The 24,926-nt window shown below is 36.0% G+C and overlaps 1 protein-coding gene across 2 annotated transcripts in view; it reads right to left on the bottom strand.

The window, feature by feature from the left end:
* Positions 1-265: 265 nt before the first annotated feature.
* Positions 266-24,926, bottom strand: part of pibf1 (progesterone immunomodulatory binding factor 1) — a 52,787-nt gene continuing 28,126 nt past the window's right edge. The window contains exons 15-18 of one of the 2 annotated variants that reach the window (XM_084099000.1): positions 8,486-8,616; positions 5,953-6,037; positions 939-1,103; positions 266-673 (exon numbers count right to left, since the gene is read on the bottom strand). In XM_084099000.1, the coding sequence (XP_083955126.1) occupies positions 620-673; positions 939-1,103; positions 5,953-6,037; positions 8,486-8,616 (435 nt within the window). In that variant the 3' untranslated portion in view covers positions 266-619. The remainder of the gene's footprint in view (positions 674-938; positions 1,104-5,952; positions 6,038-8,485; positions 8,617-24,926) is intronic. The other variant, XM_084098999.1, reaches the window with a different exon arrangement.

Here is a 24,926-nt window from a genome sequence, read left to right as displayed (position 1 = left end):
AGTATATGATCTCTAAGTACATAAATGTTTACCATAATTTCAAATTTAAAAGTAACAACAAGGCAAATAAAAATATCCATCTCAAGCAGACTGAATCAATGAAATGCATCAATAACATGCAGCTCACTGCTACTGCTGTTCTTGTTGGACATTCGAGCCTGTGGTGCGTAACATTAAGATGACACAAATAAGTGTGCAATGCTGCTGCGATTAAGGTATGCACACGCTCCTCTATTTTTATCAACAGTGTCTCGCGTTTTACGAATCAAAACAGAAGGATACAGATTTATTACCATCAAATAATACATTCTACTGAGCGATTTTACAGGGTATAGAGAATAAAAATGCTTATATGCAGATACTGTTGTTTAAACAACCTGATATACTTTTTAAAATTAAAATAAAATTCAATAAATTCAATAAAAACATTCACACACCTATTGGACAACATCAAATGGTTTATTACCATTAAAAAAAAAATCATAGTTTTAGGTTCAGAATGACTACACAACAAACCTGTGTAACTAGTTATGTAATAGGTCTTAAACTTAAACAGACTTTTATCAGTGATTGCATGACATGGAGCATCCTTAAACTCTTAAACGAGTTCAACAAGTCCCTACTTGGTTTTCCGTTTGGGTTTTCTATACCATTCTGGGACTTCTTTATTGGTCTGTTAAAAGAAAAGAAAAAAACACCAGTGTTAAATATCATTGACCATTTCTTTGGACTTTGCTTTGAGTAAAACATTTTATTAAACTTGTAAAAGTCAATGTGAAAGTAAATATCAGCCCACATAGCAGGCTCAATAAAACAAAAGGTATCAGCTGTTCAAAATCACTTTAAAATGTGTCCCTTTTTGGTTCCCAGAGAAGATACTATTTGTCCTAAAATGCTGTTTGAAAGGCTCTCTTCGTGGATAGACAAGTAAAACTTACAAACACTGTGGGTTTGGGCCCATAGTTGTATTGCTCCTCATCTGTGCTTTTTAAAGGTTTGGGTCTGTGAACTGCGGTCCCCGTACCATCGGTCTCGAGAGGCAGACGTCCACCGTGCTGCTGTGAGCGCATGCTAATAAGGACTTGCTTCATGACGGAAAGTTCCTGCAACAGGATAAGAACAAATCAGTGGAAGACTGAAGGTTAAAGAGCTCCTTCCCAGAATGTTGTTAGTTTGCTTCCCCTTCACAACAGGCAAGAAAGAACCAGCAGCTTTTGACAGGAGTCTTGTTGTGCCAGCAGTGCTATTGCCCTTATGTAAGGGCAATTAAAACTAAAACCGCTAACACAAACATCCAACGTGTCCTGATGCTGGATGTCAACATTCCATAACATCCTCATGCCATTCAAAACACTGTTTTTCACTCGGTTTTCACAAAAGGAAAAATTTGAATCTCTACTTCCCTATATATATATATATATATATATATATATACAGTATATATATATATATATATATATATATATGTAAACATAAATATAGTGCACAAAAACAGACTTTAAATATAGTGCAGAAATTGCTTGGGCTACATTTAGGGTACTTTTATAAATTATTTGTTCTTTTTTGGAGATTGACAGATATTAGGAGTAAAGGCCCATTCACACAAAGAACAATAACTATAAAGATAACAATAACGATATTAGCGAACGATATTGTTCTGTACTATAAGCTCGCGCTGCAGTTTCGTCGCATGTCGCTTTAAATGCATGAGCTCTTTAAAGCAGGATGCATTCAATGTTAATGTTTTTATCGTTCATCTGCTGGAAAAACTGTTCTGAAAGTGATTCCGACATGTTGTTTCACAGTGCCGTCATCGTTATAGTTGTGGTGTGGACTGCTTCTTTTATATTTAAAACGATTTTTAGAATTATATCTTCATCGTTATCGTTCTTAGTGTGAACCGGCCTCAATACAGACTACTAACAGTATATAGTCCTTTTATGGCACATTTTTTCCTTACTGGAGCATGACAGACATAGTCAGTGTCATTGTATGGAAAGGAGCTCCTACAAAAACTCTCTCTTTGGAATGACATGAGCGAGAATAATAAATAACTTTTATTTAGAAAATAATAAATAATAAAAATATTTTATATAAATAAAATAATATACTTTTTGGGTTAACCATCCACCTTATTTTTCAACGCGGAAGTAAGCTATTTTGTGCGGAGATTTCCGATTCATTTGCTGCTATAGGGTAAATAACTTGAGGAATAACAAAAATAACAAGCAGCATAACAGACAGTTTTTGTATAGCTAAAAATAACTGGAAGCCTCAACACATTCAAGTTACAGTGGCCGCACCCGCTCTTATGTTATAGAATAAGGTGGATTGCTTTATGCATAATTAGTTATTTGCAGACACTTTTTTTCTTTCTCCTCTTTTAATCGAAAGTGGCTCACGATACACCACATAAACATGGCTGGAGCAGCCTGGGGGTTCATGTAAACATTCAAAGGTGCATTGGTAATTGGAGGCGTATCTTCATCAAGGGGTGCCCTGAGAGCACCTCTACAAAGCACAGGAGAAGTCCTGCTTTAGAGTAAATAGTTCTGAATCAATTGAAGGAAACGCCCTCAAACAACACAGCGCTCTTTCATTACTCTGAAGTCCTCAGCGTAATACAGTTCTGAGAACGGATACAGGTCTGCTGAAAAACGTTTCTGCATACATGTCATTAAAAGAGAGAGTAAAGAAAATAATTACCCAATATCTTATATTTTGAAAGTGAAAGATGATTAAATGTTGCTTAAAAACAGTGAAGCTGCAATTCCACTTTCCATATTTCACCATATTTTCTCTATTTTTTTTATATTTTTTTTACATAAAATCATATAAAATGATAAAACAACAAAAATACGCTAACAGGTTCCATTTGTTAGCATTGGTTAACACAAATTAACAATGAAATTGTTAATGAAACAATGAAAAATACTTCTAAAGCATATATTAACCTTAGCTCATATTAATTTCAGCATTTACTAACACGTTATAAAAATCAAAAGTTGTATCAGTTAATATTATTTAATGGACCTGAGCTGACATGAACTAACAATGAGCAGTTGCACTTTTATTAACAAATGTAAATAAAGAATAATAAATATTTAAACAAAAGTATCGCTTATTGTTAGTTAAATGTTAGTTAAATGTGGCCTTATTTTAAAAGGTTATGAACAAAAAAAACCTAAAATAAAACAAACAACAATTTTCTTCATATGTATTAAAAGATAAAAAATAAAACAAGAGGAAAAAACCCCACAACAAAATAAATATTATGAAGATCTGACTATTTGGTTATTGTACTATGGGGTTATAACAAAAACAAATACTTGCTGACAACTGTATTAATGAGTGAGTTAATGTGTGTTTATGATTCTTGCGTTCAACCACAGTCTTGTCTCAGCTACAACTTATCAGCAATTTGTGGCTGCATTGACATAAAAAACCTTCATGTTTTTACTTGACTTGTGTGAATAAATTAAAATGTTTAAAGAAAACGACTCTCTGATGTTAGATCACGTTGTGAGTTGCTGTGCACGCTCGTGTTCCAACACGCCGATACCAATCACAGATGCCAAAAAAGCTTTTCATACAGAAAAGCACTGGTGACAGATATAGAATAGTCTGTTAAAGGTACAGTATTCTGAAAAAAAAAAACTGTGCATGCTTGACCTAAGAGCACAATGCTTTCTGTCTTAAAATAAACGAGACATTCCATATTACGCAACAGGAATGTTTTACAATAATGTACAGAAAAGACTGCTGAAAGAAATGTAATAAATGTAACTTAACTTAAATGTAACTGAAAAAAAAAAAAAAAAAAAAAAAATCGACTGGTATTATTCGTGAACGGTTACTATTCTAGCGTACGACGGCAATGTAAAACATCCCCTGCTAGCACATGACCACCCGCTTCAGCGGCGAATGGAGATCAGCCCGATGCGCAAGAGTCATTCAATATTTCTATTTATCACTGCACGACCATATGCGCTGGCATGCCAAAAAGCACCAGTGAGGAGCAGCTGTCTGTGAGGATTGCATGCTTTCTGCCAACATGCCACTGGAAGTTGTGAAGTCGGCACAGTGTGTGCCAGCAGTATTTGGTTGAAAATAGCTCCATATTGCACTGGTGCTTAATCAGTTACACCCTGCCCTTAATATTCAGAGAGTTCAGAATGTCAGAAGAGGTGTAGTGTACCTTCATGCGCCTTTCAATAGAGCAGATTCAAGATCACTCCATTCATTTAATATAAATGCTATTGGAAATTAGTAAATTAGTAAACCAAACCAATGTATACCATGCACTGACTTCTCGTTCTTCGTTTCCTACCGTGTCTTTCAAAACGCTAAATTCAGAACCCATTGGTCAAGTAGATTATGGCGTTACACATCGGTTTCCCTCAATGAGGAAATCTATTAGCTGTCTGTCATAAAAAACAACCACAAGTTGTACGGTTATTACTAGTCTAATGACTTGAGCATGGGAAACAGTTGACCCGAGAGACTGGATTTTCTAGTTACTGAGTGCACCTCAGAAACTTCTTGGAAAGTTGTTGTCACAACTGAACTGAGCTGTACTGAAGGCATCCAACACATACAAAACTGAGGCATCCGTCGATCAATTACTAGACCTGAAGCTTCCTAATTTGCATAAGAGGCTTTCAGATGAAGGTATGAGAGAGTAAGATAACTTAAGAGAGTAAATGTTAGGTACGCAGTGTAACTACTATTTGGAATGGCAGGCTGGATGACAATTGAAGAGGACACACCTAGACTAGACTGTGTGCTAGCGTATGTGGAAACTTCTCTCTTACATTGTCATGTGTGGACACCTTTAATGGATAATGTATGATAATGTTGCACACAAAAGCAGTTTTTAATTAAGTACCCTGGAGTAGTATTATTTTATTAATACTTATTGACTACTTCTCTACTGAACTCTCTAAAAGCATCCAAACATGCATGAAACGAAGTGGACCACTTTCCACTTTAAAAAGATATAAGGCAAGCAAAAAAGATTTGTGTAAAATACAGTATTTGACTAAAACTATTAAAATGTAGAATGAATTCGAATCGATTTTTTTCTCAAAATCAGTCACACTAACATATTAAAAAAACCTGCAATTACTCATGGAAAACAGAAAAAAAAGGTCATGTTGGAGATTCTGACTGAACAATCAGTAATGTTTTTCTGTATTTACAGTATTTACAATATGTTACAATTTCAGGATTTTTCAATGGTCACTTTCAACTGTCAGTAGTGTGGTTTCATGCCATGATACCAGTTATAATAGGTTCTTCATCAAACCACTTCTGTATTTTGGATATAATACTATAATATTTGCCTTCATCATGAAATGTAACTTTCTCATGAAGTTAGTCGGTGGTTAGTGGCTACTAAGATCTGTTTACTGTAATAAAATGTAATGCCACGGACACAAAAGCCAGTCAGTCAAATAAAATGTATATTTTTAAGGTCCTCCTTTGATTCAGACCTTGTGTGAAATGATAAACTAAATAAATCAATAAATCAAGACAGGCCTTAACATTGATGAATTCCATTTTGGATGGAAATGCCACTGCAATTGTAAAATTATAGATTAATATACTGTCATTAAAGCATACAAAAAACATAATTAAATACAGCACGCAGCGCAGTACTTCATGTACAAGCATGACTCACAATGTTGCAATCGTGTAAAACTCTGTCCACCCAAGACAACATGTCACTTATTTATTTATTTGTATTGTGGAATACACTGATCTGGCCAAACTAACACACCCAAATCTAAATGCTGGGTTTGGCATAATTTATAACAATAAGCAAGGAAATAGTAAAATAAACAAGAAAGGAATAATACTTAATAAAAAAAACTACCTGATTTAAATTCTGTTCTTTCTGAAAAAACTTAAAACTCTTAATTCTTTTTAATCTGCAGACACAGAAATTACCTCTCTGTGGTTCAGGAGTCTCTCCAAATCAGCAGCCATGTTGTTTTTCACCTGCAGTAGTGCATTCTTCTCTTTCCGCAGCGCACTGTGAAAATTCAAAACGACTGTAAGAGAAATGGTCTTCAACGCTGACAATTCTGATTAGTAATTCGTAAAATATTTCATCTATCACATTCATTTTCATGACTTAACCCATTGAAGTCTCTACCAATTAATTATTTGTAACTATATATATATATATGTGTGTGTTAAAAAAAATTCATACATGTAGACAACTTCAGGATAATGTGTCCTGTCCATATACAGAAATATGTGCAGTAACAAATATTAAATCATATTTATGTGAAAAAATGGCAAAAGAATTGAACAATATGAAATGAAGAAGTTACAGCAGATAAGTGAAATGTAAATCACTGCAAACAATTCAATACAAACACATGAGACATATGTTTCCATCTATCTATTTTTATGCAGATTTTGGGATATCACATTAAAAAAAAAAGATGAATGGGAATGGCGTAAATTCTAAAAATGTGTATAAAACACATCTGCGCTCAATTGAGGAGGATACTTTTTTTTATCTGATAAGAAATCATGCGCATAAACACTGCAGTACACGAGATCCAGGGGGCGGAGTTGGATCCAGATCTAAGGGGTGGAGATTGGTAGGTTTAGGGGTGGGTTTAGGGATCGGGGGGTGGAGATGGGTGGGTTTAGGTATATGTAAGGTGGGAGGAGTTGGATCTGGATTGTGTGTTCTGCAGTGAGAACCATCTCCATAAACTACTATGGAAACACATTTACTTAATAAATTCCTTGATGCGCATAAAAAAAAAAGGCCATGTGACTTTCATCAAAATGGTTCGGTATAAATTACCTCACAAAACTGTCTTACATGACTGTTCCCAAACCTCCGAAAGCAAGATAACATTACCGCGCTTATTGTGTTTCGTCTGATCGCTTTGAGGCGCAAGTAATTTATTATTATATACGAAAAAAGACCCACAGTAGCTTCTCCTACTGCAGCAACTTACATTTTTCGTGGTGATATTTGGCACCAGTTTATCAGAAAGTGACAATTTTGTTCTCTTTGACTCGCTGGATTGAAACAGTGCTTTATTCCATTGATTTATGCGATATTTCAATTTTGCACAAGTCAAATTCACAACTTTGGATGGAAACATAACTAGTGTCTTTTAATCAACCTACATGCGTTTAAAAGTCACCAGTGCCTCGTGTGAAATGCAGCACTGAAGGTCCTGCATGACAAAAACTATTTCAACAGAAATACCTCTTTGTCATACATATCACATGAGTAATGAGTGGTGACAAACACAGTGAGTTGAAGGTATTTATCTCTTAGTGTACTATCTGAGAGTCCATTTGTACAGAATTAACCACTGAGCTGTAAACAAACACAACCTGTAGGGCTTGACAGAAGCAGTTAAGAAAAAACCTCTTCAAATAAAAAGTAATGTGAAATCAAATGTGGCAATAAATGAATTTCATACACCTCACTGACTGCACAGCACCTGTTTCCACAGGACAGGCAACATTCACCAAAGACTAACCTCGCCATCAGTTCAGTAGAGAGGTAAAGTTCGGAAATTTTCCTTAGCAAGAATAGACGTGCCGATATACAGTAACACGACATATTGCGATAATGAACATGCACAATATTGTTATCGTACGGACTTCAAAATACCATTAATGTGATATACTTAATGTGAGATATTTAGATTTTTAGAATGCCTTTTAAAAATACTTTACTTAAAAAAATGTACTGTTTTTCCGAACACTATGCATTCGGGCATACTACTGTTTTTTCGCATACTATATAATAGGGAAGTATTGGATTTCAGATGCAGCGTAGATGGCGCTGATGGAACCGCAGAAATGCAGCCATAATTCAATACCATGACAATACAATACGCTGTGATAAAAGCTTCAGCAGTTTGATGCCGTCATGTGCCTATGAAAGAACAGTCCCCCTGGCCACAAGTAGCCTTCTAATAAAGATGCCTTCATGATAGATGCTGAAATTTTGATGAGCAATTTGCATATTTTTCACATTAACCCCATGAGTACATCGAAAACCTGCTTTGCATATTGAGGTAAGTAATTATATCTGTCACTGATATGTGACACAGCCAAGAAAAAGTTATATATAAAAAAAAAAAAAAGCATCCATTCCAGCCCCCCTTGAATGCACGCACGTATACTCCTACTAAGAAGCTGTCAGGTGTGCATGGCTTCTGACCTTTATTGGCAGGTGCATTACCTTTGCTCCACAATGAAGTGGAATGTATTTAGATATCGCCTACTATCTTTCCTCAGTCAATACAACTGCATACTTTGGAACAAATTAGCAATCAAAAACCGTAGCGACCATTGTTACAAAACAAAGGCAATGGTTCTATAAAGACTCCACCTATATCCTTTAGAAATAAAGCTTTAAAGATTTCATATGGTTCTGTTATATAAAAAAAGGATGTATCCGTAAATCTGTGGTGCTTATTTACTTCTCCTTTACCTCACTTCCTCCTCTAACTGCGTGAGACGGTCTTTCAGTGTGTGGATCTGGGTGTCTCTCTGCCGTACGGTCTCAATCAGGTAGCTGTGTGGCTGCTGGGCCTGCTGAAGAAGCTGGTTGGCTGCCTCCAACTGAAAGAAAGTAAAAAAAAAATAAAAAAAATAGTATAAAATAAAATATTTATATATATAATTTTTCACAGAATTTCTTATAGGGATGTATGATAGTAGCTTACTGGTTATCGGCTGCTATTCCATATATAGTAGGCCAATACTAGACATTTAATTTAATGGTATATATTTTAATAATACTTTTTAACATTTTTTCAAACGTTTATATGTTTTTAATGGAATCTTTTGCAAATCTCAACATGAATATCCATATTTAATGCCTGAATTTACATGTAGCATTTTTACTTTTAATATATAAAATATGTACACATGCATACATACCATTTAATAGTCAGTATAATTTAAAAAAAATAAATTTAAACAATTTAACACTTATATTCAGCAAGGATGCATTAAATTGACTGAATGTGACAGTAAAGACTTCAAATAAATGCCGTTCTTTTCAACTTTCTATTAAATCAAGGAATCCTGAAAAAATGCATCATGATTTTCCACAAAAATTATTAAGTGTCACAACCCTTTGATAATAAATGTTTCTTGGGCACCAAATCAGCATTTAGAATGATTTCTGAAGGATCATGTGACACTGAAGACTGTATGGCTACTGAAAAGTCAGTTTTTCCATCAGAGAAATAAATTAAAATTTGAAATGTATTAATGTAGAAAACAGTTGTTTTAAATTGAAATAATATTTCACAATGACACTGGTTATATTATATCACTATGGGCCCTATCTTGCACCCAGCGCAATTGACTTTGTACACCGACGCATGTATCATTCCTATTTTGCACCCGCGCAAAGCGCGCTTTTCCCTCCACAAAAGCACGTCACTAAACTAGGGAATGAACTTGCGCTCCCTGGGCGGTTCAGCGCAAAAAAGGAGGCGTGTCCCGGCGCAAACGTTCCTTCGTGCTATTTTGCAGGTTTAGAAAACAATTGCGCCACTAACCAGGAAAAAATAGTTTAAAGTCAGTGGCGGGTTGCGCATGTTATTCATATGCTATTTTAAGGGCGCATGCTTGGCCATAATCAATGTAGCGTGTGCACAACGCGCATACACTTTGATTCTCTCATCTACACAGAAGCAGCAGTTTTCATTTTTGAAATCATATATTATTACGATAGATAGATAGATAGATAGATAGATAGATAGATAGATAGATAGATAGATAGATAGATAGATAGACAATTTATTATAAAAGCATACATCTAGCTGACACATTTACCCAAATTATCATACGCCTTTTTAACCGAAGTTAATTTGGGTGGGTTTCTCCATCCCCAACGTCCCTGACGAGAGCGTTGCTCTCCTTGGCTGTGAACCGCTCCTGGCGCGCGCCTGGCAAATCCGCCGTTATAATAGGAATCCGCTTTAGAACAAAGCGCGCCTGCTCTTAAAGGGAATGTGAGATGTCGCTCTGATTGGTTTATTTCACGATACGCCCAAACCACACCTATGAATAATGAAGCTACTTCAGACCAACCCATTTTAGATTTGCGCCTGGCGCAAGAGTCATTTATCCCGCTGTGAAAATAGCAACAGCGCCAAGACCCGCCCACAAAGTTACTTGCACTTTGCGCTTTGACACTTGCGTTTCAGATCGTTAAAATAGGGCCCTATATGTTTGATAAAAAAAAATTCGGCATTGGTGAGCATAAGAGACTTCTTCCAAAACATTGAAAAATATTACCAAACCCAAACTTTTGAATGGAAGTGTATTATAAAAACTGCCTAGGGGATTTATTACTTTGTAATAAATACTTTTGCTAATAGGATATAGCAAAACACCTTATTTTAGGAATACATGAGCTGGTTATACAGGACATACAGTATCTAAAGTGCAGTCCTTTAACCGATCAGTTACAATCCTGTCTGCCATTACATTATGTCAAGCCATCAGTCAGTGACTGTGAAGAATGATAAGATAGAGAGCGGAAACAGAAGATGGCTTGTAGACCAGTTCACAGGTAAGAACTCTGCTATCTCTGGGCTTTTGTGGCAGGGTGGGGTTCGTAAAAGTCTGCATGCAATGTGAGGCTGCTGCTGTGTGGGTGGCTAAGTGAGCAATCTAAAGGAATTTTGTAAAGAAAACTTGGTTTTCTTCCTCAGTGAATTACAAAGACATTCAAGTGCCAATCAGTCATGTCTGACATATAAAGGTCTGTTTGCTAAAAGCGGAGGCCAGGTTCACGGTAAACTCATTAACAATGCTCAACGGCTCTTCCAATTGGCTGAGGATAAGCTGGAGTGTGTCTCATAGGGCAAAGGAAAAGGGCGATCACTTTATTCCTGCAAGGGATGAAACACGTGACTAAGAAACGTGATGAATGCAAACACGGCATACGCGTACGGGCCAAATACAGTACATCAACACATTGATGTTTCAGGTGCTTTGTGAGAACACCAAGCATGACAGTTACGGTCTGCTATGATCTTGTTATGAAAGCTTTAAACGTCAATGAAAGGAAAAGCTCAGATGTTATGTCTGAGGAACAAGTCATTTATATAAAGTGATTTTTTTTTCTTGGGTAGTTTTGAAAGATGTAATTAAGCTTTCCTCCCTCTGGCCATTCCTAATTAGCCTGGTGTTCCAGTACACTGTTCCGTACTTTTAATCTCAGCACCCTCCCAATAAGACAATGATAATTACTTTGGTGACAAATTTTATTACCCCTTTTTAAAAGAGTAGATCTATTAATTAATTCATGAATCGTTTTACTTTGGACCAGTGAACAGCATGTACCAGGGTTAAAATGTGGTGTAAAAGGGCAGAAAGGAACAAGTATAGACTTGTGATGCCTCTTAAAAGCTGATCCAAACTAATCCGGATGACTGTGTCTCTCATTTACAGGATTTACTGTATATATAATATTTTATATGTATTTATATATCTCTGGATCCAGTACAATTGAATGTAATCAAAATAAATATCCTATATGCGTTCAGTTTCTACCAAAAGTACCAGTAGCTATGTTTCCATCACCATATTTTTAAGCACATTTTGAAGTATCGCATCAATAATAAGGCCAAATTTAAAAAAAAAAAAAAAAGAGAAAAATCAAATCAAATCAAAAAGTTTTTTCATTTGCCGAATAAATGCTGACGTAGCGAACATTAAACCCACGTGACTAATAGTCTGTTTCCACTGATAGTGTTTTATTTACTGTCGGTTACCAATACCACTGTCAACAACTTGGTGGAAGCGCACCTAATTCAATTTCTTTTTCTTTTTTGTAAACTTTGAAAAGATTCGCTTCACATTTGGATGGAAGCCCAGTTTATGATTCTTTGTCTTTAGGGGCACTGATGTGCCGATTTATATGACATTAGCCCCTTTCACAGTCTTTTACAGTATTTACTGGTAAATTACCAATAAGAGATCATGTGTGAACAGGACCTTTTCAAAATTACCGGTAAATTGGTTCCGGTGTTGTGCCGAATTTTGACCCCCACCAAATTAGGTAGGTAGGTTTAGAATTAGTTGTGGGGGAGGGGGTTAGGATTAGGCAATCAGGTACTGACTTCAACTAGGGGGGTAATAATTTGGCAAGGGGTCGGAATTCGGCACAACACCGGCAACCAGTTAGGTAAATTACCGGTAATGTGCTGTGTGTGAACACGGAATGAAGATTACCGATATGATCACACCCGAGTTAAGAACACGCTGACGAAAAAAGTCTGCTTTAGGCCAATCATAAAGTTCTTATAGAGATGATGTGATTACTCAGCGCTGTTTACAGTAATCGTTTTAATAGTTTTTCTATTTAAATATACGCTAGATGATCATCTTTGACCGATGTGCCACATCTCACAGCTTTTTTAAGGTGTCGCGCTCGGGACCCAGCCTTCGTTTCCATTCATCAGCGCTGCGGCTCTGCAGTTGGATACTTTTATGCACATCTCGTGTTTTTAAGAGCAAAAGCGCATTCTGTTTGATCATCCCCTTAATGCCTTTCACTCAGACGTCAATTTTTTTTGTTAAATTGAACAGATAGTGAAACTAAAGCGCTTCTTCTCATGCGGGCGGATGAAGACAACGGCGCGGCGTTTAAAGATCACTTCCGATGACTGACATCACAGAATTTACCTGTATTTTGGAGCTGATGTGAGAATGGTCTCTTACTGGTAAAAAGTGGGAGTCCAAAAGAAATCTTTTGTAAAATTATCTTTTGTAAAATACTTTTGATAAATTTGATGTATCCTTGCTGAATAAAATCAACAACAAGAACAACAAAAAGACACAAACCTTTGAATCAAGGTATTTAAAAGTGACACTATTATCATGGCAAAATATTGAAAACCTAGAGAAAATTATTTTTTGCATTTTCTTGATTATTAATATGTGGAGCAGACTTCAGCTGATGTACATAACACCGTTATGGGAAAACAGATTGGCCATGCTTTTTTTTTACATAATAGAAATGTCAAAATATGGGCAGATCAAATAATTGTTTTGAACACTGCAATAAGGATGGGGGTTCACTATTTGAGCAGCATAAACCAAATTATAATTAATGTAATGAGGTTTTTTTAATGCCATTTTGTACAACGAACAAGACCTTCTGAAGGTTAACCCAAAACCCAGTGGAGATGAAATGCCGGTTAAGTAATGATACTGATTTAATTTTCACAAACATGAACTATATTCATTCAAGTAATGAGTCACAGTTCAGTAAGAGAGTCAGACATGGATTCAGTGACTGAAGTCTTTTGGAATGATTCACTGAAAGAGTCATATGCTCAGGTCCAAGAACCAGAGACCTGTCTTCTGGGTAACGTCCCTAACCCCACCCCAGAGTTACACAATACAATTTACAGTAATTTAACTACTAATTGCCAAAAAAACGTATAGCATTACTGGAAATGAACCATGTCATTCTAATTGGAACGTGGATTTCATAAATTAATAGCTACGTATCCCTATCAGTGTTTCCCATACATTGATTTATTTGTGGCGGCTCTCCACAATATTAACATTGACAGCCACAAATAGATTTCAGTGCTTCCCGTTCATCAACTAGACTGTGGCGGCCGGAAAATATATTTAAACTTCTCATAAAAACATAAAAGGTCTGTAATGTCGCGTTTGCGCCATTGCTGTCAAACAAACTAAAATAGTTTTCATAATCAAAAAAGACTGTCTGACTGCGCTGCGCAAAGAGAGAAGTGCGCACTTCACTCACGCGATGTAACGTAGTTACGCATTATTTCCACATTTGCATAGTTCACTAGATCACTCGATTTGTAATGAGACACGTTTGTAAACTTGTTTTCCACCAAAATAAAAGCTTGACTGTTTCCGTCAAAATAAAAGCTCACAAGTTTATCTCTTGTATGTATAGAAATTAGGACAATGAAAGTTTTATTTATTTGTCAGTGCATTTGTTTTACAATATATGGCTATTACTGTCATAGTAATAAGATTATAACATTATTATTGCTTTTATTATTATTATTAGTAGTAGTAGTAGTAGTAGTAGTATGCAGTGCAATGTAGACTGAGACACTATATTACAACTAAAAGCGGTTTGAGTCTCCTTTAAGGTTCAGGCAGAAGTCAATGCACTGACTATTTCTTTGTTCAATTTGCACACTGAATATGGGTTGGAGCTCTTAATTTTGAACTCTTAAAGTGCACCAGAGAACATCAAGAACATCAGGACCAGATAAATTTTCCCTCTAAATACCATATTTACTTTACAGTATATTACAGTGCAGTAGCTATTCTAAACTACATCATTCTGTATGCCCCCTTTTTGGTGTATATTTGTCAGTTCTTGTGATTTGATATATTTTTATGCTGTAGTTGTATAAACGTAAACAGGCTAAATTGTTAAATGTTTTAATGTGTAATAAATAAGATCTTCCTAGCATTTTCCATTGTAAACAGTGTAATTCAGTGCAAGTACACAGGGTCATCTTGATTGCATTTTTTTTTTATTGCAACCTAGGACTGAACAACAATTAGAAAAGAGATTCCTTGTTGACAATACGATCTAATATGTGGGTTTGGATTAGCCTAAAAAAGATAAAAGATTCTGCTATCGCAGTAAGTCTGTTGTTAACTTATGTTCCAGTGAATACTGTGCATATTATCACATGTAATATACATTGACAAGTTATTAGCAGCTGATATGCTTTAAATCACCTAGTGAAACCAATTACGTGCTGACTAATTGATGACTAACAGCTCAAAAGTGCAAGGGTTGGACTTCTTAGCAGTTTCTGTACATTTTAAAGAGACATTCATAGAGTTTTATTTAATTAACAGTAACTACTAAAAAAATTATACTTTCTCCCCTTTGTTTATTGTTTTACAATATACTGTAAACCGTTGAGGATTTAATTTGGCAATTTTGATCAGAAAAATATTCTTTCATATTAAAGTGAAAATAAATAGCTACAAATCAGTCAGTTTCAATTTTGTACAGTTATTAAAGACAAAGTAATAGTTTGCATAATCACTGAAGTCGGTATTTAGCAGATGCACCTGCTTCTGCTGTAATTGTGCATTAATTTGGTCTCTATAATGGACCTGATTTTTCTGTATCTTCAAACTCAGGCCGGTTGCAAGGAAACACGCAGCTAGTGGACAGTCCTTTCAAAGTCCACCCATTAATTGAGATCTGCTATAGACACTCCAGGACTTTAAGATGTTGTTTATAAGCCCTCCCAGTTCAATAATGGCCGAAAAGCTCACTTATGGTCTCATCAGGCAATAGAATCTGCCACATGCCAACTGAAGCAGAGATGTCAAATGACAATGTTTTTCAATGTGCAAGTTAACACAATACTGTTTTACAAATTGGGCCTTCCAAATCATTTTAAGGGTGATGAATCTTTTTATATTATACTTCATATTCTAGGGCTGGTCCGAATACCATTTTTTGAGCTTCGAAGCTTCGGTAGTAATGAACATCGAATATTCGAAGCTTCGGAGAGAGGGGGCTGAACATATTCTCTCTAATAAAGGCAGTATTCTCTGTCTGTCTGTCCGCTTGCATTTTGATTATTTCGAGAACCATTCATCCAATCGACTTCACAAGGGAGTGCAGTGTCGCATTTGGTGCAATATAGAAAGACACGCGAGACGCGACACGCTCAGAATTAATAAACTTTTAATAAACTACAGAACAACGCGAGCGGGAAGCGGCGCACCTCAAGCGGGCAGGGCTTATATGCTCTGAGAACGGACACTGCACTAGTGATATTACACACATCTTCCCCATGAACAACACAAAGTAAATACACTCGCACGTAACACACACACAGGTCTGTTAACTTAAGCAATACTTTTAATAAGGTAGTCTAATATTTTTCTGACTAACAAATTACTGACACAGTAAAGGGTAGATTTAAATAAAGAAAAACGAAATTTAAATAAAGAAAAACGAAATTTAAATAAAGAAAAAACGAAATTTAAATAAAGAAAAACGAAATTAAGTTAAATTAAAAACTACATTAATTTAGACTGATAATAACGGGTAAAAAACTTAATACATTTTGTTTCTATTATTCTATTTTCCACAATGTCAATAAAGCAACGCAGCTTAACCCAAAACACAAGCTCAGGCATGCACTTCTGTCCACACACACTCCGCTGTTCTGCGCTCTAGCCAGAGAATACTCCTGTTGCAGGAACGCTCTAGTAGGCCAAGAAGAAGCAAATATATTTATTAAGTATAACGAGGTTGGGTTCCTTCAACTGACCATCCTATTAAAAATGGCTAGGCTATATAAGATAATTGTAAAAAAGAGTATTGTATTTCTTCAGATTTTATAGTGTTGAACATATTCAAGCACAAATGAGAACCGTTTCGAGGGGGATGCCAGGTGTGCAAAAAAACAACAACAACGAATATTCGAATGTCAAATTTTCAAATCGAATACCAACCCACCGAACGAATATTCGGGTCCAGCCCTATCATATTCATAATCAATTTATACCATTTTATAGAGATCTTATTGCACTTTGATTTTAAGGCATATTCAGGAGGCCAAAATATATGTGATAACATCTACAATGTTTTTTTTTTTTTTTTTTTTTTTTAACTGGCAACAACTGTTATCTTAACCACAGCAGAGTCTGTGTGTGCATGCATGCATGTAAAGCATGAAGTTGGGCCACATTAGTGTTGTCACGATACCAAAATTATTGTTTCGATACCGATACCAAGTCAAGTATTGCGATTTCGATACTTTTTCGATACTTTTCCTGAAAAGGGAGAAACACTCTCAAATATCATTGCTGTGCTTTATTTTAAAACCGGGACAACATTCTAATCATATAACACACTAATAAATGAACATATGAACAGCAGATATATTAAACATTTGAACAAAATATGAAATATCAAAATATAAAAAATATATTAGAGCAATGACATTCAAGGTAAATTTTTTTTATAAATTTAGCAGCATTATCTCATTTATCATAAGAAACATAAGAGCTTTATCTTGATTCTGAACTTTGAATAAAAATATGAACAGCGATTATATTAAATGTTTATTGTATAAAATATTGGTAACATATGATAAGCCTCATTGGTGATATATTTGACATGTGGGGAGAGAGTTGTGGAAGGCCTATACTTCATGTTAAACATAAATATATAGCAGCAAAGACAACGTCGGCAGTGTTGACGGCAAAATAGGCTACAGAATAATTTGTTCTGTATTGAGAGGTGCAATATTTGAACATTTTTTTAAATTACATTTATATTGTATTTATGTCAAAACTTTCAAACATCAAAATGTCATTTATTAATATGTATTCGTGTCAAAATGACATAGAAACATCTTTTCCTATTCTATTTTGCCTGGAAACGCTTCCAACACGCTTGCGTGTCGCGTGAAAAATAGGCGTCGGTTCTATTTCTAGCATGCACGCGTTTTCCGCGCGTCTCTCGAGCTGCGCCCAGACGCATGTCACGCAGGCAGTTAACATGGGAGCCGAAATGAAAACGGACACGACACGCAGCCAGTGTGTCGCCGGCCTTACAAATCTGGAACGCGGTCATTCTTAGAAGTATCGATACTAATAAATTAAGGAATCGTGACGTTTTTAATTTCCGATTTACTTTTGAAGTATCGGTGCACCGTGCAACAGAGCAAGGTAGGCAACGTACTTCCATGTGTCACTCCTCGCGTCATCTTTTTCTACGAGTCGTGGACCACTTGTGCTCGCACATGCAGCCATCTCGCCATCTGCGTGCGGCAGGAAAAAAACACAGACGTCCATAGGGAGGCGTTTTTTTTTTTTTTTTTTAAAGTATCGATACTGATAAATTTAGGTATCGTGACGTTTTTAATTTCCGAGTATCGCGATACTTTTGAAGTATCGGTACACCGTGCAACACTAGGCCACATTACTGACCTCGTGAACTTACAAAAATGCTGCTGTTACTGAATATCTGTAAAAGCAAACATAATACAATGATGATTTAAAGAGAGAACTTAAAAACAGAAAACAGACATTACGCCAAGTTAAATGTAAATGCTGTTCTCTTTTCTATCTTTTCTAATATTTCAAAATGTTTCTCAAACTATAGGGATATTTTTCTATCGCCATTTTAAGCAAAGATGGTTGATTGTGGTTTTGTTTGAGCTCTGACCCTGAGCTTACTATAAAGACAAATGCAAATAGAACAGATCTTAAAGCAGGGGTGTCAAACTCATTTTCACTGAGGGCCACTTCAGCATTATGGCGGCCCTCAAAGGGCCGGTTGTAACTGTAAGACTGTAAAATGTTACTACTTCTTAACATATTGTTAAAAAATTGTCTCTTTATTTGATTACTTACTTAAGTTACAAATACATGTACTATGCATTTGCAGGGGCGTTTCTAGGTTTTAAGTGAAACAGAAATCTGAAAGGCAGTTAGGACTAGAACACACTTTCGGTAACACGGTTTGGAGTTATTACTATAAATTCTGAATTTCACCCAAAACTAAATTCTGTTATCAGTAAATTCTCATGTTTTTTCCAAATGCATTCCTCCATGGAACACAAAAGGAAACACAAAAATAATAAGAATTCTACAAATATTTTTTTTTGCAATGCAATTACAATGAATGGGGACAGAGGCTTTACAGCTTAAAAAAATGCGAAAAGACTTGTATAAAAAATATTTTACAATATTTTTGTGTGAGAAATTTAAGATCATGTCATCGATAATCTTCCCCTCCAGTGAGCGGTTAATCACTACGAATGGATCACTGAGTAAACAGATTAGTCATAATTATTCATAATTATTCATAAACAAATAATATCAATGAACAAGTCATACCCATGAACTAAATGAACAATGACTGAAAAGATCCAACCCAAAATAAACAAGCTCTTCACAAATCAGACTTCTCTCAACACGTCAAAGAAAACTAGGTGAATGTACAACATTTCCTGATACTTTTATGATGCTTTTGCATCCTTTTTCAAGCTTGACAGCATCAGTTCCTGTACTGATGCAAAATGTTTGTGTTATATGGGTTTTTGAACAACATGAGCTAGGTGTATGCACATATGGATGGATGAAATCCAAACCCATGGTTATTTTGTGCACATTCTCCTTTACTTGGTATTTCATTGGGGTGGACTGGCAGACTGACTTAAAATTTAAATCCAAAATATTTCCAAATAGCACCTTTTAAATTTCGCTTTGAAACAAAATCTTCCGCCATCGTCTTGTAAGTCAGCAAGTGACTCTTGTCGCGTCTTAAATTAAATCTGTCTCCTGCTGCTGATATTTGCTTCGACTATTGTTCGCCTCACGTTGCATTGAGCAGACATTTTAACTCTAGTGTCTGTTCTCTAGCTGAACTACAAAAAAAGTCTAAATAACGGTGGGGGTAAAACACTTTGGAACACCAGTAACACTGACTTTCGCAGCAAGCCTAGCATGAAGTCCATTTTATAGAGACTGTGTCTGTTCCCCGAATAATGAGGTCAAATAATACATTTACTACAGAATCTAATTTTTTTTTTTTTTAATACAAGAAAAACACAAAATGACTGAATAAAACCAATTTATAAAGCTTGGGCTCCCAAACATTAGATCGTTTATTGTAAATGAAATGATCACAGATGATAGTTTTGATGTACTCTGTCTGACTGAAACCTGGCTTAAACCAAATGACTATATCAGTCTTAATGATTCTACTCCACCAGGCTACTGTTATAATCCTCATCTGACTGGTCTTGGTGATGTTGCAACAATCTATAAAGATATTCTTAATGTTACTCAGAAAACAGGACACAGGTTTAATTTATTTGAAGTGCTTGTGCTCAATGTTACATTTTCAGATATCAGAAAAAAAACCTGCTACCTCTTGCTCTGGCTTCTGTGTATAGATCTCCAGTGCCCTATGTTTCTCTAACACTTATTGGTCAAGGTCAATAAAGCGCCGATTGTCAGCTGAACATTCACGTTAGGAATTGCTTTAGGGTCAAGAAAAACATCACCATACTCACTCATCATTTAACCCTTATGTGCTGTTGGGGATGTTTTCATCCACTATGGGGTATTTTTGAGTCTAAATTTGGCCATAACTTTTTCTGTGTTTCAGCAAATGGAATGATTTTTGGTGACAAATCTTATTTTGACACATATTTTGGGGAAATGCTTTGAAATTTTTCAAAAACTCAACAGTACACTGTGGGCAAATTTACTACCCTTTCGTTATGTTCGTGGCTGAAAACAGCCACTACTTTAAACTGCTGTAAAAATGTATCAGATAAATATTTTTTTTCAATTTTTTTTGCATAAATCTATTAATCAACCTCAGTCCTGCTCAAAAATACTAAATGTTTAAAAAAAATTCAGGATTTTAACTCTTTAATTGCCAAATTCGTAAATGATGTCACTGATTTGGGAAAAAAAACACACAAAATGACTCATTTTCAATATAAAATGTGATTGTGGACTGGATTTTTTTTTACCTTTTATCACAGTCTTGGACATGTCAAAGATTAGAAACAACATTGGTTTTGATGCATTGTTAGTTTTTGTGCAGCATCAGATTTTAACTTTTTCTCCCTCATTTACTGTTCGTGGCTGTTTTTGCCCCATTGACTTCCATTATAATCACATTTTTTGATTGCAAAGTCATGACACCATATAATCATGCATTTTTGATTGTTGGTGGTTTTCCCTGTTGGGAAGAGGTAAAATTTGTAATTTTTACTGTTGATAACCAGGTGGCACCATTAACCCTTTAGATAGGCCTGTGCAAAAAAAAGCTTAGTTTCTGGCTTTTACATGGAGTTATATGGAGTATAATAGCATACTAAAGTGTGTGTGTGTGTGTGTGTGTGTGTGTGTGTGTGTGTGTGTGTGTGTGTGTGTGAACTGACCTTGATGCGTCTGAGAAAATCAAAATATGCACCTCAGCTCTCAGAACTACATGGAGTAAACAAAAACAAAGTAAGTGTATTTATGCATCTGCTGCCTTTTGATGGTGAGAAATGCAGACTAAACAAAAACAAAGCAAGTGGATTTAAACGCGTGCATGCAAGCCTGCTGGTCATTTGATGGTGAGAAGAGCAGCAAGCAACATGAGAAAGGGCTTGACTTGTAGTGAAGTTTTAGAGATGATTATGCAGCCTGACCCTTCCAGAGAGCTGCAGGATGTATCGTCTTCTCCCTCTGACACCACAGACAGATCCTGATTTGGATGTGGCACCCTCATCATCCTCTCTAGCTTCCACTGAAGGCGAGGAGGATTCGGAGGATCCTGGATCTGGGTGGATTGGGAGAAACGGCGAAGTGTGGTTTTCCACTAACGCGGAGACAACTCCCTTTCTTCATCCTGCCAGAGGCGTGACTCCAGGGCCGACGCGCTATGCCTTACTTTGTGTTTGTTTACTCCATGTAGTTCTGAGAGCTGAGGTGCATATTTTGATTTTCTCAGATGCATCAAGGTGAGTTCACACACACACACACACACACACACACACACACACACACACTTTATTATGCTATTATACTCCATATAACTCCATGTAAAAGCCAGAAACTAAGCTTTTTTTTGCACAGGCCTATCTAAAGGGTTAATGGTGCCACCTGGTTATCAACAGTAAAAATTACAAATTTTACCTCTTCCCAACAGGGAAAACCATCAACAATCAAAAATGCATGATTATATGGTGTCATGACTTTGCAATCAAAAAATGTGGTTATAATGGAAGTCAATGGGGCAAAAACAGCCACGAACAGTAAATGAGGGAGAAAAAGTTAAAATCTGATGCTGCACAAAAACTAACAATGCATCAAAACCAATGTTGTTTCTAATCTTTGACATGTCCAAGACTGTGATAAAAGGTAAAAAAAAATCCAGTCCACAATCACATTTTATATTGAAAATGAGTCATTTTGTGTGTTTTGTGTCTGATACAAATGTGTCTGATACATTTTTACAGCAGTTTAAAGTAGTGGCTGTTTTCAGCCACGAACATAACGAAAGGTTGTAAATTTGAACAATGCACAAGGGTTAATCATAAACTAGATTTATTTATATCGCATAGAACTGATCTTACTGATATAAATATTCTACCGCAAAGAGATGATGTCACTGATAACTCTGCCTTGTAACGTGCATACCGCGTACTGCTAATATTTGTCATATCACTCTGCGTTATCGACCAGGTAGAACAATTATACCAACCACAAAAGATAGATTCACAAATAACCTCCCTGATCTGTCTCAGCTGCTCAGTGTACCCATTAACACAAATGAACCTGATAAAATGACTACTAGTAGTATGGGCTCTATCTTCTCTAGTACATTAGAAACTGTTGCACCCCTCAGATTAAAAAAGATTAGAGAGAACAGTACTGCACCATGGTACAGCAGTATTGCTCACGCTGTCAAGGAGAAACTCGCAATCTAGAGCACAAATGGAAACAAACTTATCTACAGGTCTTTAGAATAGCATGGAAAGACAGTATATCCCGCTTTAAAAAAGCTCCAGGCCAGGGCCGAGCATCTCCGCAAACTCATAACCAAAGCAATCCAAAGTTTTTATTTAGTACAGTGGCTATATTAACAAATAAACAGACGTCACCTGACATGAATATTCCATCACAGTAGTAATGACTTTATGAATTTCTTCCCTGAGAAAATTGAAAGCATCAGAAATACAATTGTAAATGTACAACCTTTAACAGTGTTTTATGATTCAGCCTCAATTATCACTCCTCAAGAACAATTGCAATGCTTAACAACTATAGGACAGGAAGAATAAACTTATCATTGCATCTGAACCAACAACATGTATCCAATACCCACAAAAAACTGAAAATCTTCTCAATATTATTAACCCGTCTCTATCTCTGGGTCAGGCACGTGCACACATAGACATCAAAGGGGGCCTGAGCACCTGCCCTTTTTATTCCTGGAGAGAAAGTGCCCTTTTTTCTGGGGTGCTTTTTTTTTATTTTTGAAAAATAATATATATTTCTGTTTGCTGTTCCCTGTCAAACAAATATATTTTTTGAAGAATAGTATATCTAAATATCAGGTCAGGAGTTCTGAAGCGCTCCCTCTCCCTCTCCCCCGATTGTTAAACCCGATTGTATTGCTTCCGCTAAAGAAAATAGTACGCTCCGTCTCTACGGTTAGAATCCTGTGAGTCCATAGCAACGCTCTGTTTTTCATGGCAACGGTCTGTCAGAGTTGCGTTAATATATATACTTTTTTGTTTAAAAAAAGAAAAAAAATACGTAATTATGAGAAGTGCCCTTTATTTCACTTGAGCCCCTGCCCCTCAAAATGTCTGTGCACGTCCCTGCTCTGGGTCATGTCCCAAGACCCTTCAAGCTGGCCGTTATTAAGCCTCTCATTAAGAAACCACAACTAAATCCAAAATAAATTGGCAAATTACAGACCCATTTCAAATCTTCCATTTATGTCTAAAATACTAGAAAAAGTTGTGTCCATTCAATTGTGCTCATTCTTGCAAAAAAATGGATAACGCTTTATTTTAAGGTGACATAGCTACACGTTACTACATGTACTTACTATAGTAATAACAGTAAATTATGCATAATTACAACTAACCCTAAAACCAAACCCTAACCATATAACTCATTAGTAAGTACACACTGTGTCAACTTGGATAATTTTGAGATTTTATCCGGTCGTGATAAAATGTATAACTGAGTATCATTAGTATAACAGTGGAAACTAATTCCATGTTTTTTAATAATATTACCAAGGGCATGTACATTGAAAATAGCAGAGAGCCTAAACCAGACCCACGCGGCACTCCATAATTTACTGACGTTAGTTTTAATAATTGCCCGTTTATATAAACAAAATCGTAATGGTCAGATAGGTGCGATCTTAAACACCTTAATGCCTGTCACTGAACACCTATGAATATCTATGAGTATGTCATGATCAATAGTGTTGAACACAGCACTAAGATCAAGTAAAACTAGTGTTGAAATCAAGCCTCGGTCAGAAGCAAGTCATTTGTAATTTTAAAAAGCGCAGTTTTAACTACATGTACTTGCTATAGAGTTACGGTTAGGGTTTGGTTAAGGGTTAGTTACTTGTAATTATGCATAATTTACTGTTATTACTATAGTAAGTACATGTAGTTAAAGGACAAATCCAGTGAAAAATGAACCTAGGGGTAACTAACAAATGGTTACCGAGTCGATCGTTCCCTGCGATGCGTTTTCATGAAAATCGAATGTATAGAGTTTTATCTTTAAAAACAGATGATCTTATAACGCTAGTATATGGGGCACAGAGTAAGTAAAAGTAAATCGCTAGTTAATACCACTAACAAGGCTCAAAATAGCCTCACACTAACACGGTAGCATAATGAGGGTCCCTACATGCAAACCGAAGCATTGAGAACTTTGTAAGTGTACAGACAGTTTAATAAGAAGATACTTTATAAAGACAGTACATTACGCGTTTACAGACAGGCGTCATCTTGGAAAACAGTCTCGACTAGTCGAGTCACGAACGCCGTGCTACGTTAGATTTCACTATGCGTAATTCCTATCGACCAGCTCACTTAGCACGGCGTTCGTGACTCGATTAGTCGAGACTGTTTTCCAAGATGACGCCTGTCTGTAAACGCGTAATGTACTGTCTTTATAAAGTATCTTCTTATTAAACTGTCTGTACACTTACAAAGTTCTCAATGCTTCGGTTTGCATGTAGGGACCCTCATTATGCTACCGTGTTAGTGTGAGGCTATTTTGAGCCTTGTTAGTGGTATTAACTAGCGATTTACTTTTACTTACTCTGTGCCCCATATACTAGTCAGGGTTCCCACTCTAAACCAAATGTC

The sequence above is a fragment of the Abramis brama genome (assembly GCF_963993115.1).
Source record: "Abramis brama genome assembly, chromosome: 2".
NCBI classification, from domain to species: domain Eukaryota; kingdom Metazoa; phylum Chordata; class Actinopteri; order Cypriniformes; family Leuciscidae; genus Abramis; species Abramis brama.
The sequence above is the reverse complement of the archived record's forward strand: the minus strand, read 5'-3'. Positions and strand labels throughout refer to the sequence as shown.